Source organism: Rhinopithecus roxellana, chromosome 12 (assembly GCF_007565055.1).
Source record: "Rhinopithecus roxellana isolate Shanxi Qingling chromosome 12, ASM756505v1, whole genome shotgun sequence".
NCBI classification, from domain to species: Eukaryota; Metazoa; Chordata; class Mammalia; order Primates; family Cercopithecidae; genus Rhinopithecus; species Rhinopithecus roxellana.
In genome coordinates this window covers 87,422,245-87,437,425 of record NC_044560.1, presented here as the reverse complement: position 1 = coordinate 87,437,425, position 15,181 = coordinate 87,422,245, and the positions used below count along the sequence as shown (strand labels likewise).

Here is a 15,181-nt window from a genome sequence, read left to right as displayed (position 1 = left end):
TTCTGAAGAACTTTTTCCCTATTTTTCTTGTTTGTTTTCCTAAGACTCTCTCCCCTGAAGCGCCATCAGCTCGGGGAGCCACTTGATCTTGGTCACTGCTCTATGCCGAATCCTGGGAAGGAGCCCGGCCCAGGGTGCCTGTTCAATGAATGCGTGCGGAATGAATGAACGACTAGTGAAGGAGACTTCAATGACGCAGGCCGGCATTTGCTGAGCGCTAGCCCCGCGCCGCGAAGCATTCTGGGAATCGTAGTTTCTCCGTGCCGCGATGACTCGCGGAGCACTGACGCACTCCGCGCCCGGAGGACAGAGCGGCCCGGTCGCCGGCGTGGTTTCTCCGTCCTGCTGCAGCCGGCGGGAGGCAGCCTGTCCAGGCGCCCGCTAGCTTCGGCGGCGACCCAGACGGGGAAAGCGGAAGGAATGTCGCGTGGTGGGTCCGGGTCGGCGGTGCAGGGAGCCCCGGGGCGGAATGCGGGGGATGCCAGGACCTCCGGAAGGAGGTGCCGGAGCCCAGGAAGCGTTTTCTTCCCCATTTACCGAGTATAGCTCATTTCCCCAGACCTGCTCCCGCTGCTCTGAGTAAGGGGTGCTCATCCCGTTTTACCGGTAGCTTAGCTAGCTTGGAGAAGCTAAGTGGTTTGCTAAGTTGGTCTCCCTCCTAGAAGGTGGCAGAGCCTGTCCTAGAACCCGGGTCTGACTCGAGGTCCGGTGATTGCTCTTTGCAGTCACAGCAGCAACCCCCTACCTTTGCTTAATCGCAGATTCGTCAGGCTGCAGCCGAGTGGCTGGTCGTTAGGCCCTGCCCAAGGACTTAGCTCCCAGCTCCGCTCATCACTGGCCTAGTCTAGCTTGCCACGCTTCGTGCCACACAGCACAGCCCTGGACGAGATGCTGAGTGAGGTCGTAAAGAGATGAGTGTTTCACCCCCGTTAACTCAGGGTCTGAAAATAAGGGATAGGTAAGACATAGTGCACTAATACAATATCGGGGTACGTTGAAATCAAAGGAGAGTACCTTCAGTGGAGTGTGATTCTGGTAGCTTTATTTCGCCTGTAGTTTAATAAATGTGGAAACAGGTTCAGAGACATTAACTTTTCTAGGTTTACATAATTCGAGGTGGAGTGAGGATTCCAACCTGGGTTTCTCTACCTTCAAAACCTATGTACCTTATATACTACCGGTTGGGTTCCCCCCCATTCATTATCTAGATTTATTTTCTTTCTTTTTTCTTCTGAGAGTCTCACTCTGTCACCCAGGCTGCAGGGCAGTGGCACAATCTTGGCTCACTGTAACCTCTGCCTCCTGGGTTCAAGCGATTCTCCTGCTTCAGCCTCCCAAGTAACTGAGATTACAGGTGCTCCCATGCCCAGGTAATTTTTGTATTTTTAGTGGATACTGGGTTGGCCAGGCGGGTCTTGAACTCCTGACCTCAGGTGATCTACTCCCCTTGGCCTCCCAAAATCCTGGGATTACAGGCATCAGCCCCTGCGCCCGGCCTCATTACCTAAATTTCTACTTATGTAACAGCTGCATGGTGTAAACCAATAGTTCCCAGAGCGTGGGCCCCTGACCAGCAGAATCAGCATCACCTGGGAATATGTTCGAAATGACCATCTCTGGCCTCACCTCAGACCTCCTGAGTGAAACTGGGAGTGGGACCCAGCAAGCTGAGACAATAAGCCCCTCAGATGATTCTGATACACACTAATGTATGAGAACTATTGGTGTCAAGCACTGAGTCTCAAACCTTCACGTGTATCTAATTCACATACAGGGTCATGTTGAAATGCAGAGTCTGTTTCCAGTCAGTGTGGAAGAATAGCAGTGAGCCACTCAGTGAAGGAGTGGATTATCTCAGAACAGGCCTGGGGAGAGACCTGAGATTATGCATTTCTAACCAGTACCCCTCAGCACTTTGGAGTTACCTGGGGAGTTTTTTTTTTTTCTTTTTCTTTTTTTTCTTTTTTTTTTGGGACAGAGTCACTGTGTCACCCAGGCTGGAGTGCAGTGGCGTGATCTCGGCTCACTGCAAGCTCCACCTCCCGGGTTCATGCCATTCTCCTGCCTTAGTCTCCCGAGTAGCTGGGACTGACAGGCACCGCCACCATGCCCGGCTAATTTTTTTGTATTTTTAGTAGAGATAGGGTTTCACCGTGTTAGCCAGGATGGTCTCGATCTGACCTCATGATCCACTCGCCTCGGCTTCCCAAAGTGCTGGGATTACAGGTGTGAGCCACCGCGCCCAGCCGGGAGCTTTTACAAAATAGGAAATCTGGGCCCACCCCTCTAACCAAATGAATCAGAATCTGGGGTGGGGAAGGTCGAGTTAAAAACTCGCCAGATGATTCTAATGTACACCTGGTGTGAGGTTTGGAGCCAGGCAGCTATGGATTTTTTTTTTTTTTTTCTTTTTTTTTTTTTTTGGAGACAGAGTCTCTCTCTGTCACCCAGGCTGGAGTGCAGTGGCATGATCTTGGCTCACTGCAGCCTCCACCTCCCGGATTCAAGCGATTCTCCTGCCTCAGCCTCCGGAGCAGCTGGGATTATAGGTGCCCACCACCATGCCCGGCTAATTTTTGTATTTTTAGTAGAGACAGCATTTTACCATGTTGGCCAGGCTGGTCTTGAATTCCTGGCCTCCGGCGATCCACCCGACTTGGCCTCACAAAATGCTGGGATGACAAGTGGGAGCCACTGTGCCTGGCCTACGGCTACGGATTTGAATTCCAGCAATTCCACTTATTTACTGTGACCTTGGGCAAGTTACCTCTCCTAGCCATATTTTTCCTTTTTAAAAATTATTGATTTATTTAAATTAATGTATTATTAGGAATGATACTGACTTTTGTTGTTGGTCCTAATTTATCTTGAATTCTTAATGTAGATAATCATATAATTAACAAGGACAGTGATCTTCCTTTATAATTATTGTTTCTCTAAATTCTTTCCCTTCCCTTCTTTCTGTAATCGTTTTTTGAACATTGCATTGACCATTACCTACGTTTTACTGTTGATTAGAAGCCATAAGGCATCCTTTTCTTGTCCCTGGCTCAATAGAAATGCTCATCATTTTCTTTATTTTATTTTATTTTATTTTTATTTATTTATTTATTTTTGAGACGGAGTCTCCCTCTGTCGCCCAAACTGGAGTGCAGTGGCCGGATCTCAGCTCACTGCAAGTTCCGCCTTTCGGGTTCACGCCATTCTCCTGCCTCAGCCTCCCGAGTAGCTGGGACTACAGGCGCCCGCCACCTCGCCCAGCTAGTTTTTTTGTATTTTTTAGTAGAGACGGGGTTTCACCGTGTTAGCCAGGATGGTCTCGATCTCCTGACCTCGTGATCCGCCCGTCTAGGCCTCCCAAAGTGCTGGGATTACAGGCTTGAGCCACCGTGCCCGGCCCATTTTCTTTATTTTTTGAGACAGAGTCTTGCTCTTGTTGTCCAGGCTGGAGTGCAATGGCGCAATCCCGGCTCATTGCAATCTCTGCCTCCCGGCTTCAAGCAATTCTCCTGCCTCAGCCTCCTGAGTAGCTGAGATTACAGGCGTGTGCCACCACGCCCAGCTAATTTTTTGTATTTTTAGTAGAAATGGTGTTTCACCATATTAGCCAGGCTGGTCTCAAACTGAGTGGATCTTGCTCTGTTGCCCAAGCAGGTCAGCAGAACTCTTGGGCTCAAGTGAAGCTCCTCCCTCAGTCTCCTGAGTAGCTAGTACTACAGGTGTATCCCAGTGTGCCTGGCCATCCTAGCCATATTTTTCTCATTCATAAAATAAGCATAAGTAATCTTTGCCTTGCAAGTTGGTGTGAGGATTCCATGAGACATGTGCGGGAAGTATCTGTGTCCACAGATACAAAAATTGCAGAGGTGGTCTGTGGTGGGAATTTTGTTTGAGAACCTGGTGGAGGTGAGTTGGCAACTGTACCCCCTACCCTGCTATAGCTGCCATCTGTGTGCTCCTGTCCACAGCAAGCAGGCAGCTGGTGTGGAAGAATGGCACTGAGCCATTCAGTGAAGGAGCGGACCATCTCTGAGAACAGCCTGATCATCCTACTGCAGGGCCTCCAGGGCCGGGTAACTACTGTGGACCTGCGGGATGAGAGCGTGGCCCACGGACGCATAGACAATGTCGATGCTTTCATGAACATCCGCCTGGCCAAAGTCACCTACACGGACCGTTGGGGGCATCAGGTCAAGCTGGATGACCTCTTTGTGACAGGCCGCAATGTCCGCTACGTCCACATCCCAGATGACGTGAACATCACCTCGACCATTGAGCAGCAGCTGCAGATTATCCATCGGGTGCGGAACTTTGGTGGCAAGGGCCAAGGCCGGTGGGAATTTCCCTCCAAAAACTATAAGTGAGGCCCTCAGCAAGCCCTGGCCCCAACTTGGCTCCCTCCAGTGTTCTCTGGAGCCAGCTCCCTGCCCTCATACCCTGTCTGGAACCCGAGAAGAGAGCAAGGCCAGGCCAGAAGCTGGTGTCCAACAGACACCACCTGTCAAAGCTGCCTTTCACAGGGTTCCACCTCCCAGACTCCTCTGGGACCCAGAATCCTATCTGTCTGTGGCCTTGGGGTAGGTGACAATCCCCCTTTTTGATGATCTGAATCTCTGACTTATTGATCATGGAACCTGTCAAGTAGTTTTCAACTCTCCCAGTGAGGATAATTAAACATGCTCAGTCTTACTGTCTCTATTCCCCTTGCAGTTGTGTTCATTTTCTTGTGAAACCCAACTTGAATACAAACAGGTCAATGCCCCAGGCTTTCCCTTCTGTGTGCTGGGCTCCCAGACCGTCCTGTGTAGTCGGGGGCAGACTCAAGCTTGGCTGCACATTGGAATCACCTGTCCCACTCTCAGATTCATATTTCGTTGGTATGGGGTATGGTCTGAGGGCTGGGAGTTTTTTTAATTTCCCAGGCAATTCTAATATATAGCAATTTGAGAATGGTAGGAGAGTACTTCAGTCTGGGCAGGTGGAAAATGGCTTTTCTACTCAGAGTCCCTATTGAAGAGGCTGTTAGTCTCATTGCTGTTTCTTGAAGCAGGGAGATTGGAGTAACCTGGGCCCTCCCCGGGGTGTGAGAGCGCTGCTAATAGCAGGAATTCCATCTCTGATCTGAGAGTTATTGGGTTCTCAGGGTTAGAACCCACGTCCTTGCCGGGCGTGGTGGCTCAAGCCTGTAATCCCAGCACTTTGGGAGGCCGAGACGGGCGGATCACAAGGTCAAGAGATCAAGACCATCCTGGCTAACACGGTGAAACCCCGTCTCTACTAAAAATACCAAAAAAACTAGCCAGGCAAGGTGGCGGGCGCCTGTAGTCCCAGCTACTCGGGAGGCTGAGGCAGGAGAATGGCGTAAACCCAGGAGGCGGAGCTTGCAGTGAGCTGAGATCTGGCCACTGCACTCCAGCCTGGGCGACAGAGCGAGACTCCGTCTCAAAAAAAATAAAAATAAAAATAAAAAAACCCACGTCCTTGTAGTAGCTGTCTTGTTGTCATTCTAGGCCTGCCACAGGCAAACAACTGTCTTAGTGAAAGTGGCTCACTTGTGGTCAGGAGTTCGAGACCAGCCTGGCCAACATAGTGAAACCCCGTCTCTACTAAAAATACAAAAAAAAAAAAAAAAAATTAGCCAGGCGTGGTGGTGCACACCTGTAATCCCAGCTCCTCAGGAGGCTGAGGTGGGAGAATCACTTGAACCAGGAGGTGGAGGTTGCAGTGAGCCAAGATCACGCCACTGCACTCCAGCCTGGGCAACAGAGGGAGACTCCGTCTCAAAAAAAAAAAGAAAAGAAAGAAAAAAATGGCTTTGTCCGGTGGAACCAGAGGTTTGAACTCATCAGATATCCACAGCACACCTGCCATGTGCCAAGGCCTTCTGCTAAGCACACATCATCTTTTTGTTTTGTTTTGTTTTGTTTTGTTTTCAATAGAGATGAGGTCTCACTATGTTGCCCATGCTAGTCTTGAATTCCTGGGCTCAAGCCATCCTCCTGCCTCAGCCTCCCTGACTGGTAGGATTATAGGCGTGAGCCACTAGGTCTGGCCAAGCACACACTGTCAAGTGAGATTTGAACCTTTTTATATATGAGCTTATACCCTAGTGGGGGAGGTGGTCAAAGAAAACAAAGATGAGGCTGAGCAGAGTGGTTCACACCTGTAATCCCGCATTTTGGGAGGCTGAGGCTGATGGATCACTTGAGGCCAGGAGTTCCTGACCAGCCTGGCCAACATGGTGAAACCCCATCTCTACTAAAAATAGAAAAATTAGCCGGGCATGGTGGCGTGTGCCTGTTATCCCAGCTACCTGGGAGGCTGAGGCACAAGAATTGCTTGAACCCGGGAGGCAGAGGTTGCAGTGAGCCGAGATCATGCCATGGCACTCCAGCCTGGGCTACAGAGCAAGACTGTCTCAAAAAAAAAAAAAAAAAGGAAAACAAAGATTAAATCCAGCTTGAGAACTGCTGTGGCAGAGTTTTGAATAAAGCAGGGCCCCTGACCTTAAGATGCTGTCATTCTTGAGAGAGATTTGAGAGGAATGTTCATGTGGACATTAGTAGCCCGAGGGCACTGCATTCACATTCTGGTTCAGTCTGTCAGGTGTTATCTGCAGACCACCTCATCAGGACCAACTGGGATGTGTGTAGGAAATGCACTTTCCTGGCTCCTCCTTACCTAGACTTGAACTGGAGTCTAGCACCCAGGAATCTGCATTCACATCCACCCATCCACTGTGATTCTTTTGCATACTGTATTTATTTTATTGCCTACAGGTCTAGAAGCCCCTTAACTCTGCCCTTTGCCTTTAGGGAGACCTTCTGAGTTTTCCAGCCCCTCTGACAACTGGAGTTAAGAGGACTGACCCCACAAAGTGACTGCTGGAAAGACAAACCAGAGGGCAGGCGCAGAGGGAGGGCCTTCATTGTGGGAATGTCACCATACCCTTGCAAGTGGGGAGAGAGATGAGGAACTGGTGGGAGTCCCACAGCAGCTTCCCGTGTGTGAGAAATGGAAGAGGTCCTAGCTGGGGGTTCAGCTTAGGGATGCAGGAAAAGTCAAGCTCTGAGTCTGATGACACACTGGGGGCTTCTCCGTCCTCAGCAGAGCAGCAAGGAAAGCAGTAAGGCTAGTGTGGGTGCTGAGAAGAGAGGCTCAAGACATGTTCCTTAAGTGTCGTGTGTCAGACCCCGGTGGCCCTCTGTCATTCCTAGGCAAGGTCTTGGGAAGACATATGAGAATGAGGGGAACCAGGCCCTGCAGAGACACATTTTTGCCAAGCCCCTGGGTTAGAGCACAGCTGAGTCTTCAATCCCCAAAGATGGGTCTTTTGTAATCTGGTCTTGGCTTGCTGGAAAAGGCTGTCAGGAGCCCAGGAAGGGGCTCACCAGCCTGTGGGAAGCCAGGAACTCCCCAACTGCCACTGGTCAGCCATTCCACAGGTCATTCTTGAGCAGCAGCTATGTACCAGGCACAGTGGTAGCAACTGGTGAACATCAAAATGAACAAGGGTCTTGCCTCAGGAAGTGAACATTCTAGTGAAGGAAACAGATAAACTAAAAAAGTAAAAATATTTACAGGTGCCCTGAAGGAAATAAACAGGGCCTTTTGAGAGACAATAACAGGTAGTTTTATTTTGGAAAATGTAGTCTGAGGAAGTGAAATCTTTTTTTTTAAGACATGGGGTCTTGCTCTGTCGCCCAGGCAAGAGAGCAGTGGTGCGATCATGGCTTACTGCAGCTTTGAACTCCTGGGCTCAAGCCTCAGCCTTCCAAGTGGCTGGAACTGCAGGTGCATGCCACCACACTGTCTTAATTTCATAACTTTTTTTGTTTTTCCCTAAGAGACGGTATCACTGTGTTGTCCAGGCTGGTCTCAAACTTCTGGCTTCAAGCAATCCTCCTGCCTTGGCCCCAGTCACTGGGCTTAAGGGCTTGAGCCACCCCATCCAGCAGGAAAGTAGTTAAACTGAGAAGGAGGCTGTCATTTAAAAAGCCAGGACAAGGCAGAGGAAACTGCCTGTGCAAAGGTCCTGGGGTGGGAAAGCTTGGGGATTTGGGACAATAATAATAACACTGTGGCTATTGTGGGGGAGAGAGGCAGATGAGAATGGAGAAATGGGAGGGGGTGGGGCACATGACACAAGGCATGCGGACAGAGTGTAGTTGGTTCCAGTTTCTGGTGTGCACGAAACAGAACTTGAATTTTCTTTAACTCACTTGAATTCCTGTGTTTTGCCCCACTCAGTCAGAGTGGCAGAAAGTTAATTGCAGTCAATTCACAGTTCCTCCATTTTCCTTGGCATTATGTTAGAATTCTAGGCTCTTCCTTTCAAGGTGCCAAAGCATGGGAAGCGTAGTCTGATTTGGTCATCCAGTCACACTGGTATCCACTGAGACACTCTCATTTGATTGTGATCTTTTGTCATCAGCCCATGAAGGTTGCTGTTGAGTTGCTCCCCACGCCCCCCCCACCAAAAGACCCCCTCCAAGTGTAACCCATACCCCTCTCAGGTGTGCAGAGTTTTGTTTTGTTTTTCTGCTTTCCCCAGGCCATGTTCGGCCTAGGACATTCTTGGGTCTTAGGTGAGTTAGGTCCTGTTTGTCCAAAATGCAGCACACAGCCATTTCTCCAGAGGGTTTTGTGACTTCCCTGGTGCCCCACCCAGGAAAAGGAGCACAGCTCCTCTCTGCTTCTCAAGCCCTTGGGCCCAGGTGATATTCCCAGTTAGAAGACTGAGAAGAAGCTTCTCTCTTCTCAGGGACCCCCCTCCTCAATCTCAGACTCCCAGATCCCCCTGTTATACAGTTTTCTAAATTTGTATCTGCACAAAAATTCTGTCCATTCCTCCCTGAAAGCGAAGCTTTTGGAATTCAGAAGCTAAAAATGGGCTTAGCATTCTGTTGTATCCTTTGTTTCCTGAAGTAATGAATACAGAATAACCTATCTGTGTGAGAGAAGGAGGGAAGAACACCAAGGAAAAGATGAAAAACAATGCAAAGTGTTACTCTCCCACCAGATTCTGGATAGTGTGGAGGCAGAGGGAAAAAGACTAAAAAAGGCTTTGAAGGTGGGAAGGTTGGGAACTGCTGCTACTGAACCAGTCCAACTCTGTCATTTTACAGCTGAGGAAACTGAGGCCCAGAGAGGGAAAGGGTCTTTCCCCAGGTCCCATGGCTAAGTTAGAGGCAGAGTGCCAAGATGGGCACCATAATGGTCATGAAAAATAGCTACTGGCCAGGTGCAGTGGCTCACACCTATAATCCCAGCACTTTGGGAGGCTGATGGTGGGAGGATCACTTGAGCCCAGGAGTTCAAGACCAGCCCTGGCAACATAGTGAGACCCTGTCTCTATAAAAAAAATTTTAAAAATTAGCAAGACATGGTAGCACACACCTGTAAGTCCCAGCTACTCGAGAGGCTGAGGTGGGAGGATCTTTTGAGCCTGGGAGTTTGAGGATGCAGTGAGCTGTGATTGTGCCACTGCACTCCAGCCTGTGTGACAGAGCAAGACCCTGTCTCTAAAATAAAATATATAAAAAACAGCTACTCTTTGTCGAATTGTACTACTTGCCCTGTGCTGGGTGCTCTGATGCTCCACGAGGGCAGAGCTGTTGTCTGGTTATGCCCAGTCTCCAGCATCCAGCTCAGTGCTCTGTACATAGTGGGCACTCCATCAATCTTGTGGAATGAAAGTAAGCCTTTTTTTTTTTTTTTTTTTTTTTTTTTTTTTTTGAGATGGGCTTTCGCTCTTGTTGCCCGGGCTGGAGTGCAATGGTGCGATCTCAGCTCACTGCAACATCTGCCTGCCAGGTTCAAGTGATTCCCCCCACTCAGCCTCTCAACTAGCTGGGATTACAGGTACCTACCACCACCACGCCCAGCTAATTTGTGTATTTTTAGTAGAGATGGGGTTTTGCCATGTTAGCCAGGCTGGTCTCAAACTTCTGACCTCAGACAATCCACCCACCTCGGCCTCCCAACGTGCTAGGATTACAGGCTTGAGCCACTGTGCCCGGCCCTGAAAGTAATCTTATTGTATCATTATAAAAACCCCATATATTAACAGCACCATTTTACAGACGAGCAAACAGGCTCAAAGAAGTTACGTGACCTGCTCAAGGTGAACAACAGAATGGGGATTTGAACTCAGGTCTGTATGACTCCAACTCCATGATCTTAACTACTGTGCTATTCCGTTTCCCAGCACTCTTGGCATCATACTGATGATAGAGTATGATAAGAGGTGCCTTTGTTCATCACAGTGGTGGTACCTAGCCACAGAGTGTAGGTCTGACACTCCGAATTTGCCAGACTTAGGCCTTGCGATTTGGTGACAAAGAGAAGCCAGAGCCAACCAGTAAGGCAGACTGGGATTCAGAAGCCTGAGGAAGCCCCTAGGGGTTGAAGGTCTCTTTCCCTCTTTCTGTGATAGGCAGATCTGCCTATACCTCGTCAAGCAACGATCTCATGCTGTTGTGACAGGCGTCACTTTGTTATGGCAGCACCGTCTGCCAGTAAGCCCAGAGTTGGAGAGCCAGCAAGAGTATGTCAGCGTGTGAGAGAGAGAGTGTGTGTGTGTGTGTGTGTGTGTCCCAGCGTTCTCCTCATGCTGGTGTCCTGATGACAGTTTCTCATTTCCTCTGGCTGACACCTTTGGTTTCTATTCATTACTTCTTCTCCTCCCAGCTTTCCGTTCCTCCTCCTCTCCTTTGTTAAAATCCTGTATTTTCAATCAGCTGAGAGTCTCCTGGGGGTAGGGATGGTGGTGTCAGCACAGAGTGATTCATCTAGCTGATAATTAGAGCTCTGGAAAACCCAAAACTCATTTTTGTCAGAGTCAGGGCTTCCGGAATCCCTAGGCTTTTTGTTTTGTCAGAGAGAGGAGCTTGGTGGGCTGGGGCCTTCTTTATGCCTGTCTTTTGGTCACCCACCTCATTGAAGCCCTTTAACTGAGATGAGTATGAGCACTCGCTGGGGCTTGCAAAAAGCTGTTTCCATAACTCCAAGTCCTCACAGTGATCCCCCAAGCGTTATCCCTATTTGGACAGAAGGGGAAGATTGGGCAACTTGCACATAGTCGCCCAGTTTGTAAGTGATGCAGCAGGGATTCAAAGCCAAGCTTTTTGGAATCCATCAGACTTGATTCAAATCCTAGCCCTGCCATTATTAGCTGTGTGTGTTTGGGCACATTAATTTCCTTTTCTGAGCACTGGCTTCCTCAGCTGTAAACAGCCGCCTACCTAATATTAATGTCTCAAGTGCTCCATGCAGAGCGTGGCACAATGGTGGGAGCAGTCCTGATTACTCTTGTTATTCAGCCCCATCAGCAGCTCAGTGGGCATCAGGCATTCAGAGACAAAGGACACAGATAGAGGCAGCCAGACTTCACTCATACCAGCTCTCATGTCCTGGCACTGCCTAGGTGGAGATGACAAATGCACACACACACAAGTGGCCACACACCCTAGGAAAACCCAGCGATGCACACAAGCTTAGACACGTGTGCCCACACATGGATATAGAGTGACCCAGGGGACAACTGGAAAGACAGCCAAGAGTTACACATCATAAGCAGCAAACATCCTGACTCACACCTCTGGGACAAGGGAGTAGGGCTATGGCCGCTGGTGCTGCTGACACTGAGCCCTTTTAGCTGCTTCTGCATGCCAAGGGAGGGAAGCCAGGCTCTTAGAGGGCCCCAGTGAGTCACTTGCCTGATGCAATCCCTTTAAAGGGCTCATCTGCTGGTGCAAGAAGCTGATTCATGGAGGGCGTGGTTGCTGGAGGAGGAGGAGAAAGGGACCGAAACTGCAGCAGGAGGAACTAAGGTTAGATAGCTGTAGTCGCTAATAGGAACGCTTCACTGTCAACCTCCCTGGTCAAAGCTTCAGGGATCTCCAGGTTGAAGCTGGCCATCCTCGGGGTTTCTACAAAGGCGAGAGACCTAGAGGGAAATGAATTATGAGCATTGCGACAGGAATTTCTGTCTTTTATTGAGCCTAACTGCAGCGCTTTCCTCACAGAGTTCCACAAACCGGGAAATGGGGATCAAGGATGAGTCACTTTTCTAATAAATACACTACAATGGGCCGATCTTCCAACCGCCGGGGACTTCAACCTCGGCAGGGCGAGTGTGGGGCCGGCGAGGTTCTGTGGGGTCGGGCGGGGCGGTGCCTCAGTCCAAGCCTCGCCGCCGACGTAGATCAGGAGTAAGTACCGCCCCATTAGAGCCTCGGCCTCCAATCGTATAACGGGTTTCGCCCAGACCCCACCCTGAACCAATCCTCAATCGGACTCTGGCCTGTTGCCTGAAGTCTTCCGCCCATCGTCAAGATGGCGCCCCAATCCGAAAGCCGCCGGGCTGGAGACGCAGCAGGGGGCGGGGCCCGAGACGCAGGCGGGGGGCGGGGCCCAGGAGGGGCGGGGCCGCGGCTAAGGCTGGGGAGGAGGGGGCGGTGCGTCACTTCCGTTGTCAGGTGGTGGCGCCGCAGCCATGGAGGGAGGCGGCGGCGGCGGCGGCGGCTCGGTTGGCTGCGCTGGAAGGCGGCGGTGAGCGACTCGCACGCCTCCAGCCCGGCCCCGGCCCCCCGGGACGGAGAGCCGAGCAGCCCTGGCTCTGGGCTACGGACTATGGGCGAACAGCTCTGACCACCCGGCGAAGGTGAGGGCAGGGGTCCAGGAGCTGGGAGCCGGGTGGGGGTTGCGAGGAGGCGGGGCGGGCCCCGGCGGCCGCGGCGGTGGAATCGGAGTGACAGCCTGAAGCCATCGGGTGCAGCAGAAATGGCCCCGGCGAATGCCTCCTCCTCGGCTGGGGGCTCTGCCCTTTCCCGGCGGCAGGGGCGAGGGCTGCCTCGCGCCGGGTACCCGGAGGCCGCGGGAGCTTCAGTCCCAGCCGCAGCTCTGGGAAGTGGGCACTGCCAGCTTTGCCCAGAGTCACCCAGCCAGTGAGTGAAGCAACCGGTGTGTGAAGCCAGCCAGATTTTTCCAAAAAGACACCTTCTGCCTCTCCGTGCTTCCCTCCTAATCCCAAGAGTGAGTTGATAGAACGAGTCCCAAGGGAGGGCCAGCCAAGGCTTCCTCCAAGAGCCCTCACTCTTTGGCACGGGCGCTACCGCTGCTGGGGAATTTTTATATCCCGGGCGGCGTTCAGGTACGAGTCACAGCTACCTGCTTGCCAAGGCCATGTTTGGCCGGCCTTTTCCAAGGAGAGCTTGCTGTGGTCAGTGTTTCACCTGCCGAGCCGGTCAGGCCCACCCATTCCCACGGCACTTGGCCCCGCCTTCCAGCCAGTAAGTAGGGACATTCGGATTCCCGATGCCGAGTTTTCTGCCCACCCCAATCCCCAGGTTTGAAGCCCTTTTGTTAGCGGAAGGAAGAGATGACAGCCGCCCTCTGTGTGGCAGGATAGACTTTGCTCTGTTTTAAGTCACTAGGGGAAACCGGTTGGCTTTACTTTGATTTTGAGAACCAGTGGGGAAGAGGGTAGGCATACTGGGCTGGGCGCCTTTCCCTCTGAGTAGTTTTACGTGAGATAAGGAAGAGCAGAATGTCTAATTGTAGGGCCAAAAGAATCTTGTTTGTAAACAGTGCCTGTGAGCTCGTTTAGTGCTTCCTGATGGCCCTGCTGTGCAAGTTGTTGGTTGGGTTACTCTAGACAGTCCTCATTCATTCATTCATTCATTTCTCACATGACCACAACAAGAGTCCTTGCTTACAGGCAAGTGCTAGACAGTATAGTGGTTAAGAGTAGGCTTTGGAGCCAGATTTCCTGAGTTCAAATTCTGGCTCAGCAACTTTCCAGCTGTGTGTCCCTGAGCACATTGCTTAGTCTGCCTGTGCCTCAGTGTCTTCATCTATAAAACAGGGATGATAACATAGAGAGACATTATGAAGAGTAAAAAGTTAACACGTAAAACATACAACCGTGTTTGCCACGTAATAAGGATTCAATAAATGTTACCTATTTTTATTTCAAGGAGCATACAGTCTAGTTAAGGGAAATTGACCTGTAAACAAATGGTTGAAATGTGGTCTAAAGAAGCTAGTAGGCCGGGCGCGGTGGCTCAAGCCTGTAATCCCAGCACTTTGGGAGGCCGAGACGGGCGGATCACGAGGTCAGGAGATCGAGACCATCCTGGCTAACACAGTGAAACCCCGTCTCTACTAAAAAATACAAAAAACTAGCCGGGCGAGGTGGCGGGCGCCTGTAGTCCCAGCTACTCGGGAGGCTGAGGCAGGAGAATGGCAAACCCGGGAGGCGGGGCTTGCAGTGAGCTGAGATCCGGCCACTGCACTCCAGCCTGGGCGACAGAGCAAGACTCCGTCTCAAAAAAAAAAAAAAAAAAAAGAAGAAGCTAGTAGTGGCCGGGCGCCGTGGCTCATGCCTGTAATCCTAACACTTTGGGAAGCCGAGGTGGGCGGATCACCTGAGGTCAGAAGTTTGAGACCAGCCTTGCTAACATGGTGAAACCCCATCTCTACTAAAAATAGAAAAATTAGCAAGGCGTGGTGGGACAGCCCTGTAATCCCAGTTACTTGGGAGGCTGGGGCAAGAGAATTGCTTGAACCCGGGAAACAGAGATTACAGTGAGCCGAGATTGAGCCACCGCACTCCAGCCTGGGTGACAGAGTGAGACTCTGTCTCAAAAGAAGAAGAAGAAGCTAAAAGCAGCAGCAGCAGAGTGCTGTGGGAGCCCAGTGGAGAAAGGGAAAAAGGTGCTAGCTCAGCCTTGGGGGTGCGGTAGGGTCGGGAGTGTGCCATGGGAAGGCTTGGCAGAAGTGATGCTGGAACTGAGTCTAAAAGGAGAGGAGGAGAGGCTTAGCTAGGTGAGAATGAATACTTAGAGGGTGAGATAGACAAGTAAACTCATAGTTTATTCCAGAAATCTCAGCTTGTTCAATCTAGTGGTATGGAAGTTGATATGGTACAAGTGAAGCAGTATAGGTGGATGAAAGAATGCCATATTAACAATTTGAGATATCATGCCCAGGGCAGCCAGGAGCAAGTGAAAAGGTCTGAAGCAGGGGAATGACGTGATTGGTTACATATTTTAGAAAGATTTCACTGGAGTCCCAGTAGAGGAGGGAAGGAGGAAGACAGGAGGGACTGAAGGGCTAGAGAACTCTTCAGAGACAAACCTAGGCTTCTGAGAGGAGAGCTGGTGCTGGGGCGATG

General features: G+C 50.8%; 2 protein-coding genes across 8 annotated transcripts in view; both read left to right on the top strand.

Moving 5' to 3' along the window:
* Window positions 1-237: 237 nt before the first annotated feature.
* Window positions 238-4,698, top strand: LSM10 (LSM10, U7 small nuclear RNA associated). 2 transcript variants are annotated; one of them, XM_030941712.1, is made up of 3 exons: window positions 271-430; window positions 762-958; window positions 3,969-4,698. In XM_030941712.1, the coding sequence occupies exon 3, from the start codon at window positions 3,993-3,995 to the stop codon at window positions 4,362-4,364; it is 372 nt and encodes a 123-aa protein (XP_030797572.1). In that variant the 5' UTR covers window positions 271-430; window positions 762-958; window positions 3,969-3,992; the 3' UTR covers window positions 4,365-4,698. The 2 variants fall into 2 exon arrangements, with proteins under 2 accessions (XP_010358733.1, XP_030797572.1); XM_010360431.2 differs by lacking the exon at window positions 762-958 and having other exon boundaries at window positions 238-430.
* Window positions 4,699-12,469: 7,771 nt separating this feature from the next.
* The window catches only part of STK40 (serine/threonine kinase 40), a 48,107-nt gene continuing 45,395 nt past the window's right edge, over window positions 12,470-15,181 (top strand). For 4 of the 6 annotated variants that reach the window (XM_030941706.1, XM_030941708.1, XM_030941707.1 and 1 more), the window contains exon 1: window positions 12,470-12,667. The gene's annotated coding sequence lies outside the window, so the exon portion shown is untranslated. The remainder of the gene's footprint in view (window positions 12,668-15,181) is intronic. The other 2 variants (XM_030941710.1, XM_010360429.2) reach the window with 1 other exon arrangement.